We start from the raw sequence: 20,127 nt of genomic DNA on the forward strand, positions 1-20,127 counted from the left end.
GCACTTCCTGAACCTGCAAACCCCAGCACCTGGGCTCCGCAAGAGAAGCCACCGTAGCAAGAAGCTTGTGCTGGCCGCAACTGGAGAAAGCCTGGGCAGCAATGAAGACCCAGCACCGCCAAAAATAAATGCAACAATAATAAGGAATTAAAAAAAAAAAGACCGGATGTCCCAGCTCAAAAGCAGTCAGGCAGGAGGAATTCCCTTTCCTTCAGGCAAGTTCAGGTGTTTTGTTCTAGTCAGCCCTTCAGCTTATTAGATGAGACCCACATTCCCTGGTGGCTCAGGTGGTAAAGAATCTGCCTGCAATGAAGAAGGCCTGGGTTTGATCCCTGGGTCAGGAGGATCCCCTGGAGAAGGGAACAGCTACCCACTCCAATATTCCGGCCTAGAGAATCCCACGGACTATAATCCCACGAGGAGCCTGGCAGGCTACAGTCCATGGGGTCACAAAGAGTCCAGCATAACTGAGTAACTAGCACTTTCACTTTTACGTACTCACTTTGGGAAAAGCAATCTGCTTTGCTCAGTCTACGGGTGGCCCTAGTGGTAAAGAACCAGTGCAGGAGACTTAAGAGACACAGGTTCAATCCCTGGGTGGGGAAGATCCCCTGGAGAAGGAAATGGCAACCCACTCCAGTATTCTTGCTTGGAGAATCTCATGGACAGAGGAGCCTGGCAGGCCACAGTCCATGGAGCTGCAAGAGTCAGCAGCGACTGAGCACGCTTAGCACATGCACTTAATTGCCAGTCTCATCCAGAAACACCCTCAGACACACCCAGACCCGTGTCTGACCCAATGTCTGGCCCCCTGTAGCCCAGACAAGTCGACCGCCCTCATACTAACTGCAGTGACGGCCACAAGGCCTGGCTCAGGGGCTTCCCCGCCACTCCCAGACCTGCTCCCTGCCTTTCTGCCATGACTGTCTCTGAATTTACTCCCTAATTGTATCAGGATCCCAGCAGGAAACCAAAGGACGCCTACATGGGGTAGTGTTGGTGAGAGTTTATTGAAGAGCCGACATACATGGGTGAGCCCCAGTCTCAGAACAGTCACAGGAGAGGTGCAGGGCTCCAGGCTGGTAGCTGGAGCTGACACACGCCCGGGGCTGAGTGGGCAGCCAGTGGGCCAGCACCCAGACGGGCCAGGAGGAAGGGAGCGGGGACGTCAGTGATCCCCTGCCTTCAGATCCCAGCGGGTCACCCAGGACAGGGGAGCCTGCGAGTACAGCCCAGGACAGAGCAGTGCTGGAGGGCAGGGGCTTCTGCAGATAAGCAAGAGGCAGCCGGCCGTGGTGGCCTGCACTGAGGCCCCGGAATGCCACCTCCCTGCCAACAAGGGACTCCTCCACATCTGCGGCTCTGCGCTGAGCTCCCCGCCCTGCCCCGCCCTTCCAGTCAGTCCCCTCCCTGCAGCTGGCCCTCGGTTCAGCAGCTGATCCAACCGGGTCTCCTCCTGGAGACAAGCAGGCTGAGGACTGCGGGGCTGGTTCTGCTCTGAGAATAAATGTGTGTCTGGAGAGGATTTCTGGGGTCCAGGTCCCAGGACAGAAACCAGTGTGGGGAACAGCTCAGCACACAGGGAAGTGTGTGGGCTGGCATTGAGACCCCCAAGTGCTGGCCCCGCAACCTCGGGTGGGTGACTGGTCCTCTGGGTGTCCTGGTGCCCCCCTCAGAGGATGATAACTGTGTCACCCCGGGGCGCTATGGAAATGAGATGTGTTAACGCTGTAAAGCACGAGTCCCGATGCTTAGCACCATCAAGCACTCACTAAATGCTGGTTCTTGCCCCTAGGCCTCTGTTTTCTCATCTATGAAATGGGAGCTTGACCTCAGGATCCCTGAAGACCCTTCCAAGCTCTTGCCAGCCCAGGGGGAGTGGAGCTGGGTTTTGTCTTTGTGTTTTTAAGGGGGAGGGTCTCTAGGTGAATCATAAAAGCTGCCCTCCCACCTCCACTAGGATCCAAATTCCAGGATCCAGTCGAGGGGGAACCCAAGAATGGCACAGACTCCTGAGGACATGTGTTCTCACTGCTCTTGGTAAACCTTCAAGCCCCCAGACCCTGCTCTGTAATAACCCCCTTAGAGGGTAGCTTGCTTTGTGAGTAACACACTCAGTGGTGTGTGTTCTGTGTATCATGTTGTTTAAAAAGGCTGTCTTGACCTGGTTTGGGGTCTTGGCTAGAGGCTGGTTAATTTCCCTCTTGGGCAGTGGATTAAGGCCACACCCCAGCCACTCCCCTTGTGGTCCTGTCATACACCCCAGGGCACTAATCGTTTCAGAGCCGGGTACTAGACCTTTAGGGTCTGCTTCTATGCCCAGGAGCCCATGACCTTAGGCAGATGAGATCCAAAGGGTCTCTTGAAACCGGGCAGACCACCCCGCTGGCCGCCAGTGCCCTGTCCCCGACAGCTCCAGCTCACTCCTGCCCTGTTCCTGGGTGCACCTGCTGTCCCACCCCCATGGCGCCGCCTGGCAGTTGTCCCTGGTTTGGAGCTGCATGTGACAAAGTCTGCCTGCCATCTATCCGAGAGACACCACGTTGAGTCCCGCCATCGAAAGAACCGATACAATTTCCCTGCTGGTCCAGTGGTTAAGAGTCCTCTTGCCAATGCAACCATGGGTTCAAAGGGGACACAGGTTTGATCAGGGTCCAGGAATATTCCACACGCCGTGGGGCAACTAAGCCTGTTTACCACAAGTACTGAGCCCATGCGCCTGGAGCCTGGGCTCTGCAACAAGAGAAGCCACCGCCACGAAACTAGAGAAGAGCCCCCGCACCCAGACCAGAGCCACGCGCAGCAAACCAGCCCAGCCAAAGAAAAAGAAAAAAGCAAAAGTGGTTGCCTCTGGAGAGTAGAGGCAGGAATAGACTTAGGAAGGACTTGAGGGAACTTTAAAAAAAAAGAACCCGTAGTCCTGTGGACCCCAGTGTCACCATCTTGCAGGAGAATCGTTCACTTACCCTACCAAGGTCACAGAGACAGTGTCCCGGCGTGTCCCGCAGCCCGTGCTCACATCCCACTCCTGCCACCTGCTCCCTCACGTTCCTGCCCACTGGGCTCTCATGTGGATGGGGTGTGGGGGGTCCTACGTCACATCCACCAGGGGGCCGCCACCGTGGGCCATAAACACGAGGCTGTGCCTGCCCTGTTTGCTCCTTCCCCCCTGTACATAGCACCCAGGAGAGATTTCTTGACCAAGCCGTGTCTGGACTAAGTGCCTGGCCTATAGTTGACACACAATAGCTGTTAGCTTTCATTAGTCCACCGTGATGAAACAGGCGAGTTGTCCCAAATCCAAGTGTTGGAGTTTCGATGACGTCTGGAGACAGGAGGCCCTGGGACCTGGCTGTGGTGCTTGCACTGAGACACACCTCTCCTTGAGCGAAGAAACTCTACGACACCAAAATTAACTGCATGCCATGTGCAGTGGGGACAAACTCTGGACCAAAAGATACAGAGACCGAAAGACTCAACTGCCACTTCTGAAGAGCTGGCAGCAAAAAATAAACTGACGGAAGCTGGGCCCTGAGCGTACCCGCTGCTCTCAGGCCCTGAGCGTACCCCCTGCTCTCAGCACCACGGAGGGTGGGCGAGCCGCCTACACCAGGCCTGCTCAGCCCTGGACACACCCCGGCCCGCCCCCGCGCGAGGAAGCAGCTCGTCCCCACTCAGGGGGAGCCAGGCGCCTGTTACTTGTGCTTGCCACCCGCCTTCTGCAACATGGGCCCCAATCAAGCCTCCCTGAATGCCTTGTCTGGCCTCTGATTGATTTCTATTGATTGGGGAAAACCAAGAACCCTGGTCGGTATGGGTCTGCCCGCCCTCGGAGAGAGGAAAGAAGGGTGTACTCAGCGGAGGGACCAGCAATGGCTTCTCAGAGGCTTTGGGAATCTGCATTTTCCCCACTGTGAGGAAACGGTGGCTTACAAGACGGTGGGATGCTCTCTAGTCGGTCCTGAGACGGGGCAGAAGGTGCTCACCCTTTTGGTACCTGGGAAGGGTGCGGGCCCATTCTGCAGACGGGGAGACAGGGTGCCGTAGAGCTCCTCAGGGCAGGGCTGGGATGAAGAGTGGCATTTCTAGCCCACTGTCTGGATCCCTCGGGGGGAGTCTCGTGCCTCTGGCCAGAGGGACTCGTGTGCTCACAGAATTTAGGCACACCACCCCTGACTTTTCCATGCCTCTCGTAGATCCTGTTTGAGACCTTCAATGTGCCTGCCTTACATTTAGCCAACCAAGGAGTCCTTCCTCTCTATGCCTCCGGCCACACCGCTGGTGAGTGGCCCCGAGGAAGCCCGCCCCTGGGAGCCACACCCAGCCCAGCCCTCTGGCTGCCCACTCCCTTGCTGCCAAATAAGAAAAGAAAAATTCATAAAAGCCACTTACGAGCCCTTTCCATCCCTCCTGGTTGCACCTTCCCCCTCACCTTCCACGCTGAGTCACTTTTTTCCTGAGCATCTTTATTGAGGTATGATTGACATGTACTGAACTGCAGTGCGTGCAGCTGGATACACCTTGAGGTGTGGATACACTCTGAACCCACCCGCACAGTCAAGAGGGCAGACTTGTCCATCACCCCACACACTTCCCTCCCACCCCACACGCTGCCTCCTCTAGTCTGTGTCCAGACAAGCACCATTCTGTCCCCACACACGGGTCTGCGTCTTCTGGACTTTCGTAGCAGTGTCATTCCGAGCGGGTGCCCTTCCCTGCACCGCTGTTTACACTCACCATGAGTTCACCTGTGTTGTTGTTTGTATCAACCACTCATCCCTTGCTCCTGCTGAGTAATGCTCCTTTGGGTGAGTGCCCACACTGCATCCATCCCCCAGGAATGGACATTTGGGATGTTTCCAGTTGGGACCTTTATCAGTAAAGTTTCTGCGGACATTTGTGTACAGGTGTCCATCTGCGTACATTTGCACGGACACTGTTTTCATTTCATTTGGGTGAATACCTAGAAGGGAGGTGACTGTGTTACACGGTAGGTGGATGTTTAACTTTTAAAAAACTCGGCCAGACTAGTTGCAGAGTGGGGTTGCATGGGCCGTTCTGTGTGGTCCCACACAGCCATCGCGAGAGGCCCGGTTCCTCCAAGGCCTTTGGTGGGTCAGTCTTTCATTTCCGCTTTTGAACAGGTGTGCAGTGGCATCTCACTGTGGTTTTCATTGGCATTTCCCTGAAGACCAATCACACTGAGCATTTTTCACCTGTTTATTTACCATCCATAGATCTACTTCAGTTTGTTCAAATGTTTTGCCCAATTTTTTTTTATTGAGTTGTTTATCTTTGAGCTTTATGAATTCTTTTTGTATTCTGGGTACAAGTCTTTTATCAGACAGAAGTTTTATAACTATTTATTCCCAGTTTATTACTTGACTTTTCACCCTCTTCAAAGTGTATTTTGAAGAGCAGAAGCTTTTAACTTCAAGGAAGATCAATTTATCAATTTAGTTTCTGTGGATCTTATTTCGAGTGTCGTATCTAAGAAATACATGCTGAGCCCAAAACGTTTTCTGCTGTTTCTTCTAGAGACTTTGTCGTTTAGTTTTCCACTTAGATCCATTTCGAATAAATTTCTGTTTATGGTGTGAAGCATGAGTGAAGTGTTGTGTGTGTATAGAGGCCTCGTTGTTCCCACAGTATTTGTTTAAAGACTATGCTTTCTTCACTGAATTGCCTTTGCACATTTTTTAAAAACCAGTTGTCTGTGTGTGTGGGTCTGTTTCTGTGCTCTCCATTCTACTTCATCAATCTATTTGTGTGTGCGCAGTCGCTAAGTCGTGTCTGACTGTTTGCGACCCCATGGACTGTAGCCCGCCAGGCTCCTCTGACTATTGGGTTTCCCAGGCAAGAATACTGGAGCGGGTTGCCATTTCCTTCTCCAAATCTGTTTGTGTAGCTGTAGGATAACACTACATCGTCTCGATTGCTGTAGCTTTGAAAGGGTTAGTCACTCAGTCATGTCTGATTCTTTGTGACCCCATGGACTATAGCTACCAGGCTCCTCTGTCCATGGAATTCTTCAGGCAAAAATACTGGAGTGGGTTGCCTTTTCCTACCTTAATAAGTCTTAAAATAAGAAAATGCTGATGCCATGCCCTGTTGTTGTTCAGCTGCTAAGTCAATCCTACTCTCTGCGACCCCGTGAACTGCAGTGCGCCAGGATTCCGTCCTTCACCAGAGTTTGCTCAGACTTATGTCCATTGAGCTGGTGATGCCATCCAACCATCTCATCCTCTGTCATCCCCTTCTCTTTTCTTCTCCTCAATCTTTCGCAGCATCAGAGTCTTTTCCAGTGAGTTGCCTCTTATGATCAGGTGGCCAAAGTATTGGAGCTTCAGCTTCATCATCAGTACTTCCAATGGATATTCAAGACTTATTTCCTTTAGGACTGACTGGTTTGATCTCCCTGCAGCCCGAGGGACTGCCAAGAGTCTTCTCCAACACCACAATTCGAAAGCATCAATTCTTCGGTGCTCAGCCTTCTTTATGGTCCAGTTCTCACACCCATACATGACTGCTGGAAAAACCACAGCTTTGACTATACAGACCTTTGCCAGCAAAGTAATGTTTTTGCTTTTTAATAAACTGTCTAAGTTTGTCATAGTTTTTCTTCCAAAGAGCAAGCGTCTTTTAATTCCATGGCTGCAGTCACCATCCTCAATGATTTTGGAGCCCAAGAAAATTAAATCTGTCACAGTTTCCACTTTTCCCCCATCTGTTTGCCATGAAGTGATAGAATAAGATGCCATGATTGTCGTTTTTTGAATGTTGAGTTTAAGCCAGTTTTTTTCCTCTTTGGCCCTCATCAAGAGGCTCCTTAGTTCCACTTTGTATTCTGCCTTTAGAGTGGTATCATCTGCATATCTGAGGTTGTTGATATTTCTCCCAGCAGTCTTGATTCCAGCCTTTGATTCATCTAACCAGGCGTTTCACATGATGTACTCTGTAATAATTTAATTAAGCGGGGTGACAATATACTGCCTTGACATGGTCCACTGCAGAAGGGAATGGCAAACCACTTCAGTAGTCTTGCCTTAAGAACCCCATGAACAGTATGCAAAGGTTAATACCTGAATGTCTGATTTAATTAGAAAACCTACAGGCTTCCTCTCCAACACATTTAGCCATTGGTCTGACCCAGATTGGCACCATCCTAGCACATTCTCCTGCAGGGAAAGAAAGTTTTCTCCTCAGATCCCTTGTTTTCCCATCTGGTCACTTGCTCCTCTGCCATGTCTTCAAGCAGATTTGACAGTTGATAAGCAATGCCCTGTACCTGACATTATGACACCAGTGTGCTTTCTTGCCTAGGAATGACGGTTGAATCTGGAGAAGGAATGACATACTTGGTGCCCATCGTTGACGGCTGTCCTTTGCACCAGTCAACCTTCCACATGGACATTGCAGGCCAAGACCTAACCTTGTACTTCCTACATCTGCTGTCAGGAAGTGGACACTCATTTGTGAGCACAGGTAGGACGTGGCTCTTCTCAGCCAGGTAAGCCAGTCTTTGGGCTGTAATGGCCTCCTTAGCTTCCTCCACCTGCAGCCCTCAATTTATAAAGAAAAGGCTACTTTATCATCATTCTAGTTCTAAAAAGCAATGCCCTCTATGTTTCGGGACGTTGAGTACATTGATGTTGGCAACAAGGATGATGGTGCGGATGAGGATATGATGGTGGTGAAGGTGGGGATGCGGGGGCAGCGGTGGTGAGGAAGGCTGATGGCGCTGCTGCTGGCGGTGGTCATGACGATGATGGTGGTGAAGCTGGTGGGATGGTGCTGAGCTGATGCCGGCACAGACGGTGACGAGCTAAGCTGTCAGCTCAGTTCAGCTCAGTCGTGTCCAACTCTCCGCGACCCCATGAATCACAGCACGCCAGGCCTGCCTGTCCATCACCAACTCCCGGAGTTCACTCAAACTCATGTCCATCGAGTCGGTGATGCCATCCAGCCATCTCCCTGTGAAAGGCACCTGGCTAAGGAAATAGTCTGCACACATTCCCTCATTGCTTTATGCTTCAATACTCTGAGTAGAAACCATTACCTCCACTGCAAGAGGAGTAGGTTTAGGAAAGTTAGGTGACTTCAACTTCCCATGACCAGTAGGTATAACTGCTGGGAAGGGAACCCAAGGGCTCCAGACAAGGAGGTGCCTGTCCACTCTTCACCTACTTCCTGGACTAAGTTCCCAGCCTGTAGACCCTACATGACACCCATTCCCAACAAGCCTATAACCCGCCTTGTGGTTTCTAGTCTTTTCAGGCGAGAGGTCTATATCCAACCATGCAAAGTACGGAACCCAGAAGAATAGTGGCAATTAGAGGAAAGCAAAGGACAGTGGTAAGGATCGGCTGGGATAGACTCATACATTTTACTGACCCCTCACACTCAGCAAAGTCACATATGCATTATTTCATCTCATCCTTGTCCCGCTCTTGAAGACAAGGAGAGGGAAGGTTAAGAGGATAATGAGCTTGAAAGTGAAGTGAAAGTTGCTCAGTCGTGTCCAACTCTTTGAGACCTCATGGACTATACAGCCCATGGAATTCTCCAGGCCAGAATACTGGAGTGGGTAGCCTTTCCCTTCTCCAGGGGTTCTTCCAAATCCAGTGATCAAACCCAGGTCTCCCGGATTGCAGGTGGATTATTTACTAGCTGAGCTACAAGGAAAGCCCAAGAATACTGGAATGGGTAATCTATCCCTTCTCCAGAGGATCTTCCCAATCCAGGAATCAAACTAGGGTCTCCTGCATTGCAGGCAGATTTTTACCAACTGAGCTATAAGGGGGCTTGGCACTTGGTAAATGGCAGAGTTGGAAGAGGTAATTTGAACATGTACTTGTCTCACCAAAGCCCAAACCAGGCAAAGAAGGGGAAACTATATGTTGTTACCCAGGAGGCAAGGAAAGAGAAGGGTGTGACCAACAGCATCAGTTGTTGGAGGGAAAGAAGTCAAGAAAAAGTCTACTTTCAAATTTCACCTCTCCCGCTTCTGCCATTACCAAGTGACAGATTCATCATCCTGGTTTTGGTGAAGTGACAAGGTGGAGGTCAGATGTCCATGGGCTGAAGAACCAGTGGGATTTCCAGGTGAGCAGATGCAGGGAGAGCCCTCTGACCCAATCGCAAAAGCAATGATGGATGAAAAATAGAAGTCTAACACCAGGAGATGTAGCTGAGTCTGAAACCAGTTGACAGCAGTCCAGAAGGTGGGATGTTTCTGGAATAGGGGCTTCCGTTGTCTTGGGCAGTTCCTCAGAGGAGGGGGCAGTTGTGAACTGTTTGGAGGCATTATTCGTCACCTCCTAGATTAATAGATAATAAAGTTGAACTTGATTATCCAGCCCCCAAAGTACACGGCATATAAAATGAAGACACTTCTCAAACATTTGCATTTTAGTTCAGAACATCCCTAGTCCACCCTTCTCAAGCACAGACCTGGCCCCAACACATGTTACAGATCAGCAGGTACTAGAGTGTTGTTGTTTAGTCACTAAGTTGTGTCCAGTTCTTTGCGACCACATGGACTGTAGCCCACAAGGCTCCTCTGTCCATGGGATTTCCCAGGCAAGAATACTGGAGTGGGTGGCCATTCCCTTCTCCAAAGAATCTTCCCAACCTAGGGATAGAACCTGAGTCTCTTGCATTGCAGGAAAAATCTTTACACTTAGCCATGTGAAGCCCGGTAGTAGAATACAAGATGAAAATAGAAATTGCCGCTGCAGTGGTTCTGTCTGGTCCCCCCACCTGCAAGGAGCTGAAGCTTTAGAAGGAGGCTCCTGGAGAAACAAATCCTTTTGTGAACTCAACTTATAATCAGACCCTTTTCATTTCTTCCACAGCTGATCGGGAGTGTGCGCGGGACCTGAAAGAGAAAAATTGTTTTGTGGCTTTGGACTTTGAAAAAGAGAAGGAAGAAGCCAACTCTCCCTCCTACCCACAGAAGTGTCAGCTGCCTGACGGCCAGGAGATAGACCTTGGGAGGGAGAGGTTTTTCTGTCCCGAAGCGCTTTTCCAGCCAAACCTCATAGGTGAGTCTGTGGATGCGGACAGACAGATGAGCACATTGCAAGGCAGAAGGTTGCCAGGAGGGCATTCTATTTTGAGCAGCAAATAATAGCAAGCTGACACCTCATTTCAAAAGGTCCCCTGATATCAACCGTCACTTGTTAAGCACAAAACACAGTTTACCACTATTTAAGAAATAGTTTCCAGGACTCCCTTGGGGGCTCAGCAGGTAAAGAATCCACCTGCCAATACAGGAGACCTGGGTTCGATCCCTGGGTCGGGATCATCCCCGGGAGAAGGAAATGGCAACCCACTCCGGTATTCTTGCTTGGGAAATCCCATGGACAGGGGAGCCTGGTGGGCTACAGTCCATGGGGGTCACAAAAGAGTTGGATATGACAGTGACTAAACAGCAATTAACAACATACCCGTCACGCTGCTGACCATTTGTACGTGGCTTGTGTCCTTTCAGCCTTCTCCAGATCTCACATTATTTCATCTTACAGATGAAGAAACCTCCTGGAAAGTGTTAGATCATTCTTCAAACGTGATGAGATACTGCCCTGGACAGCAACTCTTTTTCATTATGTATCATTCATGCTCTACCTACTTACAAACTACTGTGGAATATAGAAATTGAGACAAAGCAAAGAAGCAAAACCCATGGGATTTGAAGGAGACTTTAAAAATCTGGCTGATCTAGAGATTTTAAATGAAGGCTGAGCTGACAAAGCTCTCTGGCAGACGTGGGAGAACAGCACAAAAAGTGATGTTATAAAATTCCCTTTGATGGGAAAACGAAGTCTGCAAAGTAGTCAAGGAAAGCCAGCTCTTGCCTGAAATCAAAACTTAAAGATAATTGGTTACATTAATAAGGGACAAAGGGGAATAAAAGAGAAGTAAACGTCCCCAGAATTAGTACCTAGTAAGGGCCCAGCGCTTTTATCTAGTACAGGTGCGCCGGGTTCTGTGTTCCCCGACAGGCTGTGTAGGGGGTGAAGGTTCAAAGCACGCACACACCTCCAGACACTAAGGGTACATGAAGAAGCCGTCGGATGGAGTCTCGCCGCAGTGTGAACGTCCTCTTCCGGGTCTAGGCAGGCTGCAGCTTTGACGGCTGCTGCTGGTGCACGTGTCTACACGGCTCCTGTGAGTCAGACTTTTCAGTCCTTATCCCAGGGTCACGCGGCAGGCACCATCGCAGCTGGGGACACAGTGACAGGCACCAGCCATCCCTCCCAGCACCTCACAGTCTCCGACAGACGGGACCACAGCGCACAAGCCCCTTAGGTCTGTTCTCACTGCATCTGAGGCCACACAGGCGAGGCGAGTCAGGAGAGGAAGGACGAGGATGATCTTTCCAAGGCCGCCTGAGCGAAGGCCCCGCGGCTACAGGAGTCCTTTCACCGGGCAGCTGGTGCCGACGCACTAAAATCGAATAGCTCGCAGACAAAGAGGACAGACACGGACAGCAAGGGGGAGGGATGCACGGGAGACGGGGGTTGACACGGACACGCTGCTGATGCTGCGTGTGACACCGACGACCACCGGGAGCCCACTGTGCTGCGCAGAGAGCTCAGGGCTCTTCCGTGACCGAAATGGAAAGGAAATCCAAATGAGAGGAGAGACAAGTATGAGCAGAGTTGATTCACTTTGTTGAGCAGTAGAGACCGACAAACAACACCGTAAAGGAACTATACCCAGTGAAATTTAATCTAAAGAATTTTAAAACATTAAAAATGAGTAACTGTCGGTCACATTTCGAGGCGCTGTCTCCCGGATGAGCAAGGAGGGTTAGCACTCATCTCTGTGGTCATGGGCAGTGGGCCCCACGACGGCACTGGGCAGGTCACGTACTTTGCTGTGTTGAACCCGTAAGGGCCTCGTGGTCAGCGGTGCTGTTTGTCCGCTGCACTCGAACTGCCTGATACTCGGGGGCCCCTGCCTCCCTGGTCCCTGCTGGGGAAGGAAGGAGCCCAGGGGTGCAGCCACTAGGCCTCTGGTCCCCTAAGTTTCTTCCTTGTTCCATCCACCCTGACAGAGCGGAACAACCTGGGCATCCACATGAAGGCATTTGAATGCATCAGCTCCTGCAACCCCGCCCTCTGGAAGGTCCTTTTTGGCCACATCATCCTGTCGGGAGGTACGGGCACCTGTTCTGGCCTGAGGTCCCGGCTGCAGAAAGAAATGTCCACCCTGGTCTCCCCGAAGATTAACGTGAAGGTAGGGCCCCTCCACCCACCCTCTGGAGCCCAGCGGTTTATTCCACAGATGTTCCTGGAATGCCTCCGTGGTGCCAGGCGCTTGCAGAAGCCTCAGTTAACAGGAAGTGACAAAACCCACGGAACTTACATTCTAGTGTGTGTTGGGGGGCGGTGATAAGGAGTAAGCAATACAGGTCATATGTACGGAGGTAATATGCTGGGAAGGGCTAGGAGCCTTGGGGTCGGGGAGACAGAAAGGAAGGAGAAGGGGAGAGAGGTCAGGGCAGGGGCACTCCTAGATAGGTGGTGTTGAGTGAATATTTGAAGGAGGAGAGGGGAGCATGGATATGTGGGGAAGAGCATTCAGGCATAGGGAACAGCCCACACAGCGGCCCAGAGGCTGGTTTCTTAAGGAAATACTGGGAAAGGTTGGCTGGGCTGAGAGGGAGTGGGGTAAACGGGGTCAGAGAAGCCACGCGGGATTTTACCATGAAGGAGACTGGAAACCAGCAGGCGGTGTGGGCAGAGCAGTGACAACAACAGGCCAGGCTCTGGAGCAGGGGGTCAGGCTGCTGCGTGGTGGGTGGGCTGTGCGGGTGCAGCTGGGAGGTGATGCTGGGGTCCAGGTGAGGGATGCTGGTGGCTCAGAGTCGGCAGCACGGAGGGTGTGGGGAGGTGGCCGAATTTTGAGCTCACACTCAAGGCAAAGGCAATAAGATTTTCTGGGAGATGTCAGGTAGTGCTGAGACAGAGGAACCCTGGGCGGGTCCTGAATTTCTACCTGAACAACTGGGGAGTCAGAGGCGCTGTGGCAGAGATGGCTGAGGTCACCAGAGGGGTTGCCAGGGGAAGTCTGAAGTGGTGTTTTGGACGCGTCCGCTTTGGGATGTCTCCTGTCTGTCGGGGAGCAGAATTCAGGAGGGATAGAGCTCAGAGGTGGGAGGAGGCTGGGCTCCAGCTCCACACCAGAGACTTCATCAGAGGCAGGATGCCTAGAGACCAGGGGCAGGGGTGCAGACAGGGTACGGGGCTGAGCTCCACACGCAGCCCCCTCAGTCCATCGGGAGAGGCTGGAGGAACAGGGGTGCCCCAGGAACCGGAGCTCCAGAGGACAGGCAGGAAAGGAGGAGAGTGGGCAGCCCTGCTGGTAGCAGAAGCTGGACTAGAAATCCTGCAACATTGGCGGGTGGGGCAAGGCTGAAGACTGGCCCCTGGGGGCCTGGGATTCAGCATCTTCTGTCCGGTGAGACAGACCACCTGGAGGGCCAATACAACCGATGTCTGGAGGGGACTTGAAGGACTTTTGCTGCAAAGAAGCACAGAAAGGCCAGGCGACAGCTGGGATGTGAGATCAGAAGGGGTTTTGCGGCTGTGATGGCGGTGGTTTTAAGACGGGAGAGCTACCTGCCTGTATGACCTCAGTCGGGGATTATCTGAGGGGAGACGAAGCTGACAGTCCAGAGAGAGGTCGACGCAAAGGCTCCCCCTCTTCCCCCACCCCCACCCCACTTCCTGGGTCCAGGTCTGCAAAAGGCAGGTCAGCTTCCATGCACCTCGGGCTTTAGGAAGCCAGGGACCCTTCCCTGCCTGGCCCTCCACCCCTGCCAGGGGGATTCCTGCCATGCTGTCACCACCATGTAAATGTTACTTGTTTACTTTCAAATTCACAGCCGTTACTTTTAAGAGCAGTCTTAGGTTTACAGAAAATCCGAAGAGGAAAGCGAGTTCCCGCGTCCTCCCCGTGCACCCAGTTGCCCCGTGAGCCCATCCGTTGCTTTCTTCTGGTGCGCTGGTTATAACCGATGAACCGGTTGTCACCTGAAGTCTGCAGTTGACATTAAGCTCCACCCCTGCTGTGTGTGTCTGATGGGCTTTGAGGAATGTAGAAAGTCATGCAGCCGCAGATACCCCATCCTGTAGAGGAAGTGATTCCACATCCACGGTGGCTGTCACAGGATAGTGCGTGTTAATAATGCTCTGGGCGCTGCCCACTGCTCCCCACCGCCCCCGTCCCCGAGCAACGACGGATGATTTTAACGTCCCAATAGATTCGCCTTTTCCAGAAGGCCATGTAGCTGGAATCAAGTCGTTGGAAGCTCGTGTGGTTGGAATCACAGAGCACGTAGTCTTTTCATGTGGGCTTCTTTTCGACGCCATTTTCAAACCTTTTCTTTCTTTTTTCCCCCCTGTTTATAAAAGTAGTTCTAGAAGCAATGTTTATGCACTGGGTTTTTTCTGCTTCTGTTAGGTCCATACCACTTCTGTCCTTTATTGTACCCATCTTCACATGAAATGTTACCTTGGTATTGAAAGGATGACAGGCAGGAAGGCCAGGGATCTCCAAACGGAGGAAATAGGCTGCAAGTATCAGACACTTTTTTATCTCTCTCTTAAGCAGCAGGAGGAAACAAACTAGTTTACATTTTTCCCCCTTCTCTACACAAATTTGAAAAGAGGTTTCTCTTAAAATTCTGTGTTGCTATAATGACACTTGGTTCCACCTGAACTTAACTTTTCTCAAACCTTGAGCTAACCAATGCATTTTTCTTATGGAAATGTTTGTCTTAAGCTATGTGAATGTGCTATGCCTTTACCCCAGACTCTGTCTTCAAGTCATAAAGGCTCAGAACTGACTTGACAAATAGTATGTTATACATTGTTCTCCTAATCTATCTATCAATAACCTCAGATATGCAGATGACACCACCTTTATGGCAGAAAGTGAAGAGGAACTAAAAAGCCTCTTGATGAAAGTGAAAGAGGAGAGTGAAAATGTTGGCTTGAAGCTCAACATTCAGAAAACAAAGATCATGGCATCTGGTCCCATCACTTCATGGGAAATAGATGGGGAAACAGTGGAAACAGTGTCAGATTTTATTTTTTGGGGCTCCAAAATCACTGTGGATGCTGATTACAGCCATGAAATTAAAAGACGCTTACTCCTTGGAAGGAAAGTTATGACCAGCCTAGATAGCATATTAAAAAGCAGAGACATTATTTTGCCAACAAAGGTCCATCTAATCAAAGCTATGGTCTTTCCAGTGGTCATGTATGGATGTGAGAGTTGGACTATAAAGAAAGCTGAGCGCAGAAGAAATGATGTTTTTGAACTGTGGTGCTGGAGAAGACTCTTGAGAGTCCCTTGGACTGCAAGGAGATCCAACCAGTCCATCCTAAAGGAGATCAGTCCTGAATATTCATTGGAAGGACTGATGCTGAAGCTGAAACTCCAATACTTTGGCCACCTCATGCAAAGAGCTGACTCACTGGAAAAGACTCTGATGCTGGGAAAGATTGAAGGTGGGAGAAGGGGACGACAGAGGATGAGATGGTTGGATAGCATCACTGACTTGATGGACATGAGTTTGGGTAAACTCCGGGAGTTGGTGATGGACAGGGAAGCCTGGAGTGCTGCAGTCCGTGGGGTCGCAAAGAGTCGGACACGACTGAGTGACTGAACTGACCTGACACACTGGGTTTGGAACTTCAGTTCCAATTTGGGCCATGAAGAAGCATCTTCCTGACTCTCCCTCTAACTGTAACGAACCTGCTCAGTGTGAGCCCAGGCTGGGTGGCTGGGGGTTGGAGGGATGGGCCTCCACGTGCTCCTGGTTATAGAGGGGCCTTCATCACCCCTCCGAGACCGAGGACCGAGGGTCGCCCCCAAGCACAGCAGTGCTCCTTGCTTAGAGTGTTCTCTCTGCCTCCTCCTCCAGAGCCATCAGGCCAACAGGGAAGACTCAGGAATTTCAGGGAAAGATAAATGTATCAGGTATTATATAATCAAGTCAGGCTCCCTTCCAAAGTCAGCAGCCCTCTTGTACAAACATTATATATATACTCCATTATTATTATACACACCCATGTAATACTGGAAAATTCATCCCATCCCTTCCGTCCTAAGACTGCAACCCTCATCATAAAATAGGGCCCACCAGGGCACACACTCACACTGAAGAATGGTGCCCCCGCCTTTGCGCTTCCTGAGGCTGCCGTCTTCTTCACACAGTTTCGTGTGATGCCACGTGAATACAGGCAACGTTGGAAAGTTGTTACTGACCCGCTTGCTCACCTCCCAAGGCTGCAGCCTCCTCCCACCGTCTCACACGAGGCGAGACTTTACATGATTACCAGAAAGCTCTCGTCTCACGCTTCTACTCTGAAGTCCTCCGCTTTGCTCAGGAATGCGCTTCCACTGCTCCTCCTCTTGACCCTCCGAGTTCCTACCCATAAAAACCTTGCATCAAACCAGGAAGTGAAAGTGTTGGTAACTCAGTCATGTCCGACTGTGTGCCACCCCATGGACTGTGGCCCGCCAGGCTCCTCTGTCCATGGGATTCTCCGGGCAAGAGTACTGGAGTGGGCTGCCGTTTCCTCCTCCAGGGGATCTCCTGACCCAAGGATCAAACCCTGGTCTCTCACATTGCAGGCAGAGTCTTTACCGTCTGAGCCCCTAGGGAAGCCCCTAAACCAGAAAGGAAGGCGAGCTTAGCCAGGATGGAAAACAAACAGAAATGTGTTCCAGTCTCTTTGTGTTTCTTGACCTCCATTGCAAACATCAGCCTTCACACTGTCTTGCACTGGCTTTGCCCACCAGCCTGTGGCTGGACTGAGGTTTGAACCAAACTCTCCCATCCCCACTTCTGAGCCCTCAAGTTACCCCCCAGCCCGAAAACTTCTCCATATGAAGCTTGAAGGCATCGCCGTTTTCCTGTAACCTTATTAAAACTTAGCTCTGTCTCTGCCCAAGTTCTCTCCCATCTAGACATCTCTGGAAGAGAAGGGAATGTGGGTTCACCTTTTGTCATCCACAGAGCTCATTATATTGTCCCCTAAAGAACAGAAGGATGCTCTCCCTAAAACAGACTCATCTCCCTTCAGAGAACAGCTGGTTTCCATGGGGCCAGCGTTTAAAATAATAGCTTCTCCTGACAACCTAAATCTTGCTATAATAATGTTCTTGTGCCGTGATTTCCTCTTATTTCTTTAGGAGAATTTTCCCCCCCTTAGAATCCATTGCCAGATGGGAATTTCCTGAGCCAGAACCATATGCACTGTTAAGGCTTTTGGAACCTATGGCCAAGGTGCCCCTGAGAATGGCCAGCCTCCAGTCCTGTCAATGCCGGGGAGACAGTGTCTTATGCATGCTGTTCCTTCAGCACCAGTTCAGTTCAGTCCAGTCGCTCAGTCGTGTCCAGCTCTTTGCAACCCCATGGACCACAGCACGCCAGGCCTCCCTGTCCACCACCAACTCCCGGAGTTTACCCAAACTCATGTCCATCGAGTCGGTGGTGCCATCCAACCATCTCATCCTCTGTCGTCCCCTTCTCCTCCTGCCTTCAGTCTTTCCCAGCATCAGGGTCTTTTCAAATGAGTCGGCTCTTCTCATCAGGGGGCCAAAGTATTGGAGTTTCAGCCTCAACATCAGTCCTTCCAATGGGGTCCATCATTTTTAAAACTCTTTCCCAAGTGGGTAGATGAAAAATAACGTTTAATTTTGTTTCTTTAATGACTAATGAAGGTGAGTCTTTGGCAGGTTTTCTAGTTGTCTATGGTTTTTCTCTTTTTTCCTTTTTAAATTGAAGAACAGTTGATTCTCAGCGTTGAGTTCATTTCCGCTATACACCAAAGTGATTCAGTGATACACGTGTATTCATTTTTTAATATTCTATCCCATTATGGTTTATCCCAGGATATTGAATATAGTTCCCTGTGCTATATACCTTCTTGTTTATCTTCTTTTATTTTAACATATTTTTGTAATCACTTATTCCAACCTTCTGGCCACTTTTTTCTACTGGGAGCTTTGCTCTCTTTTGAATGAACAGACCTCATTTTGTGTACACCTTTGCCTGGTTTTGTTTGTTTAGACAGGACATAGATGGGGTTTGTGGCTCATCCAGGGTGGCAGCTTATTGATGGAGAAAAAGTCAGAACACAGGGTCTCAGGCACCTGTGTCCAGCTCTTTTCTCAGCCTGATGCCTGACCCTGAATATGCTCTCCCAGGCCCTTTGTGACCCTTTTCCTTGTTTTTTTTTCTCCCCTTACAATTTTAGCAGTTTTTCTTGTCTTAACCAATAGTAGCAGAGGGTTTCAAAGCCAAGCATGGTTCTATGAAATAGAGTCAGAAACTTCCCCATGACTGACTCTGATAACTCATCTTCCCTCATTCCCACTTCCAGCTGGACTGCGGGTGTTTGGAATCCTCCTCCTAAATCCCTTTGCCCTGCAGTGGTGTGTTCACCCCGCTGTTCAGGAGAATAAACACGCTGTACCGTGACGTATCTAAGAGCCTGAAGGGAAATCAGTGACCATGTGAGGATGACTCCATCTGACCTGGAGCAAGTGAACTGTCCTTCAGAGCCTGGCGAGTGGGTGTGGAGACGGTTACCTGCTCCATCCAGGGGTGACCTGACTTGGATAAGAAACACCGCTATCTGCCACACGCGTGGCTAATGTCAGTCTAACAGTAAGAACAGAGCAAAAGCCAGAGAAAGTCTTGGGGTGATGCCCAGGCGGTAGACGAGATCTTCTCCACGTGGTCTGATTATTTGGATTTTTTTTTTTTTTGCTTAGTTGTATTTTTTCTGCACAGTAATGTGCGCCTTTTGCACAGTCTTCATATGCGTATTTCAGAGTGATTCCAAGAGTCAGCTTGCGTCCTTTGTGTCTTATTCCTTTTATCCTATAACTTTAAGCTACAAGCAGTGGGACGAGGGCCATGAAGCATCTTTAAAGGCTGGAATAGACTGTGCTTGCTGGGCGGGGGGAACGGCTGCCTGTGAAGTTCGCTCAGGTTGGCATTTTGTGTCCCCAGTTTGTGAGTATTTTGATCCAGATTTCTCTCCCTCTCTCCCCTCTGACCCTCCTCCTGCCTCACCCTCCTCCCTTCCCTCCTCCACGCCCCATCTCTGCCTGCTCCATCCCCATGCAGGTGTCCACCTGTCCGTATTCCGTGTATGGTGCGTGGGTAGGTGGCTCCATCCTGTGCTCACTCTCCACCTTCAAGGACATGTGGGTCACCAGAGAGGAATACGGGGAGATGGGCGCCTCCGTCGTCAGGAGGAGGACCCTCTGATCCATGGCTGTCTGGACCACGTCACCTGTCTCACCAGCTCCAGGCTGAGCCTCAGCTTGACTGAACTGATAAGAGCTCACAACAGACTCAAACGTGGGCCTGGCCCTTCCTCCCCCAGACTTCAATTAAAAGGGTCAATAAAGAACAGACAGCCTCTTTGAGCAAGGCTTGCAGTATTTTGGGAAATGCTCACAGGGCTCTCTCTGCATCAGAGCAGAGGCATGAGCGGAGGGGATCTCTGGCAACTGTGTATCAGTCTGAGTGGTTAAGCTGTGCTGCAGAAACAAACATCCCCCAAGACTCAGTGCCACAGAACGAAAGTCTGCTTCTCACCGGTGTTGCGAGCCCACTGAAGCTCCCAGGGACTCTCTCCTGCTTCCCCCTCACTCCCGAGTCAGGCTGACAGCTGACACCATCAGAGCACCGTCTCGCCCTGTAAGTGCATACGGTGCCCTGGAGGACCTTTCACTGGCAGCAAAGGTACACGCCGCATATCTACCCACAGTTAACTGTTCAGAGCAAGTCAGTGTGGCCCCAAACCACCATGGGGGCTGGGGAGGGCCACCCTGACATGAACTTGACCTCCAACATGGACGCTCTGGTTCCTGAAAGCACAGTTAAGTTCATGAAAGCATATCCTTAACGTATTTATTCCACATAAATCCCAGTAAAATTGCTTTGTATGTCTCCGAGTTAATACTTAAAATGGCACACGTCCTTTACCAACTCTACGGTTTCAAGTAAGGATTTGATCACCGTAAAACATTAGTTTTAAAACTGCATGATATGAGCGTGGTTAAAAATCACATGCGTTCGTATGT

At 50.6% G+C, this 20,127-nt stretch overlaps 1 protein-coding gene across 1 annotated transcript in view; it reads left to right on the plus strand.

The window, feature by feature from the left end:
- The window catches only part of LOC129548326 (actin, alpha skeletal muscle-like), a 28,137-nt gene extending 8,831 nt beyond the window's left edge, over window positions 1-19,306 (plus strand). Inside the window, exons 4-9 of the mRNA XM_088832466.1 lie at window positions 4,197-4,281; window positions 7,324-7,492; window positions 8,965-8,977; window positions 9,788-10,046; window positions 12,065-12,246; window positions 19,163-19,306. Coding sequence (XP_088688592.1) covers window positions 4,197-4,281; window positions 7,324-7,492; window positions 8,965-8,977; window positions 9,788-10,046; window positions 12,065-12,246; window positions 19,163-19,306 — 852 coding nt within the window. The remainder of the gene's footprint in view (window positions 1-4,196; window positions 4,282-7,323; window positions 7,493-8,964; window positions 8,978-9,787; window positions 10,047-12,064; window positions 12,247-19,162) is intronic.
- The last annotated feature ends 821 nt before the right edge of the window (window positions 19,307-20,127 follow it).

The sequence above is a fragment of the Moschus berezovskii genome, chromosome 25 (assembly GCF_049115385.1).
Source record: "Moschus berezovskii isolate FMDL1 chromosome 25, NW_MosBer_1.0, whole genome shotgun sequence".
NCBI classification, from domain to species: Eukaryota; Metazoa; Chordata; class Mammalia; order Artiodactyla; family Moschidae; genus Moschus; species Moschus berezovskii.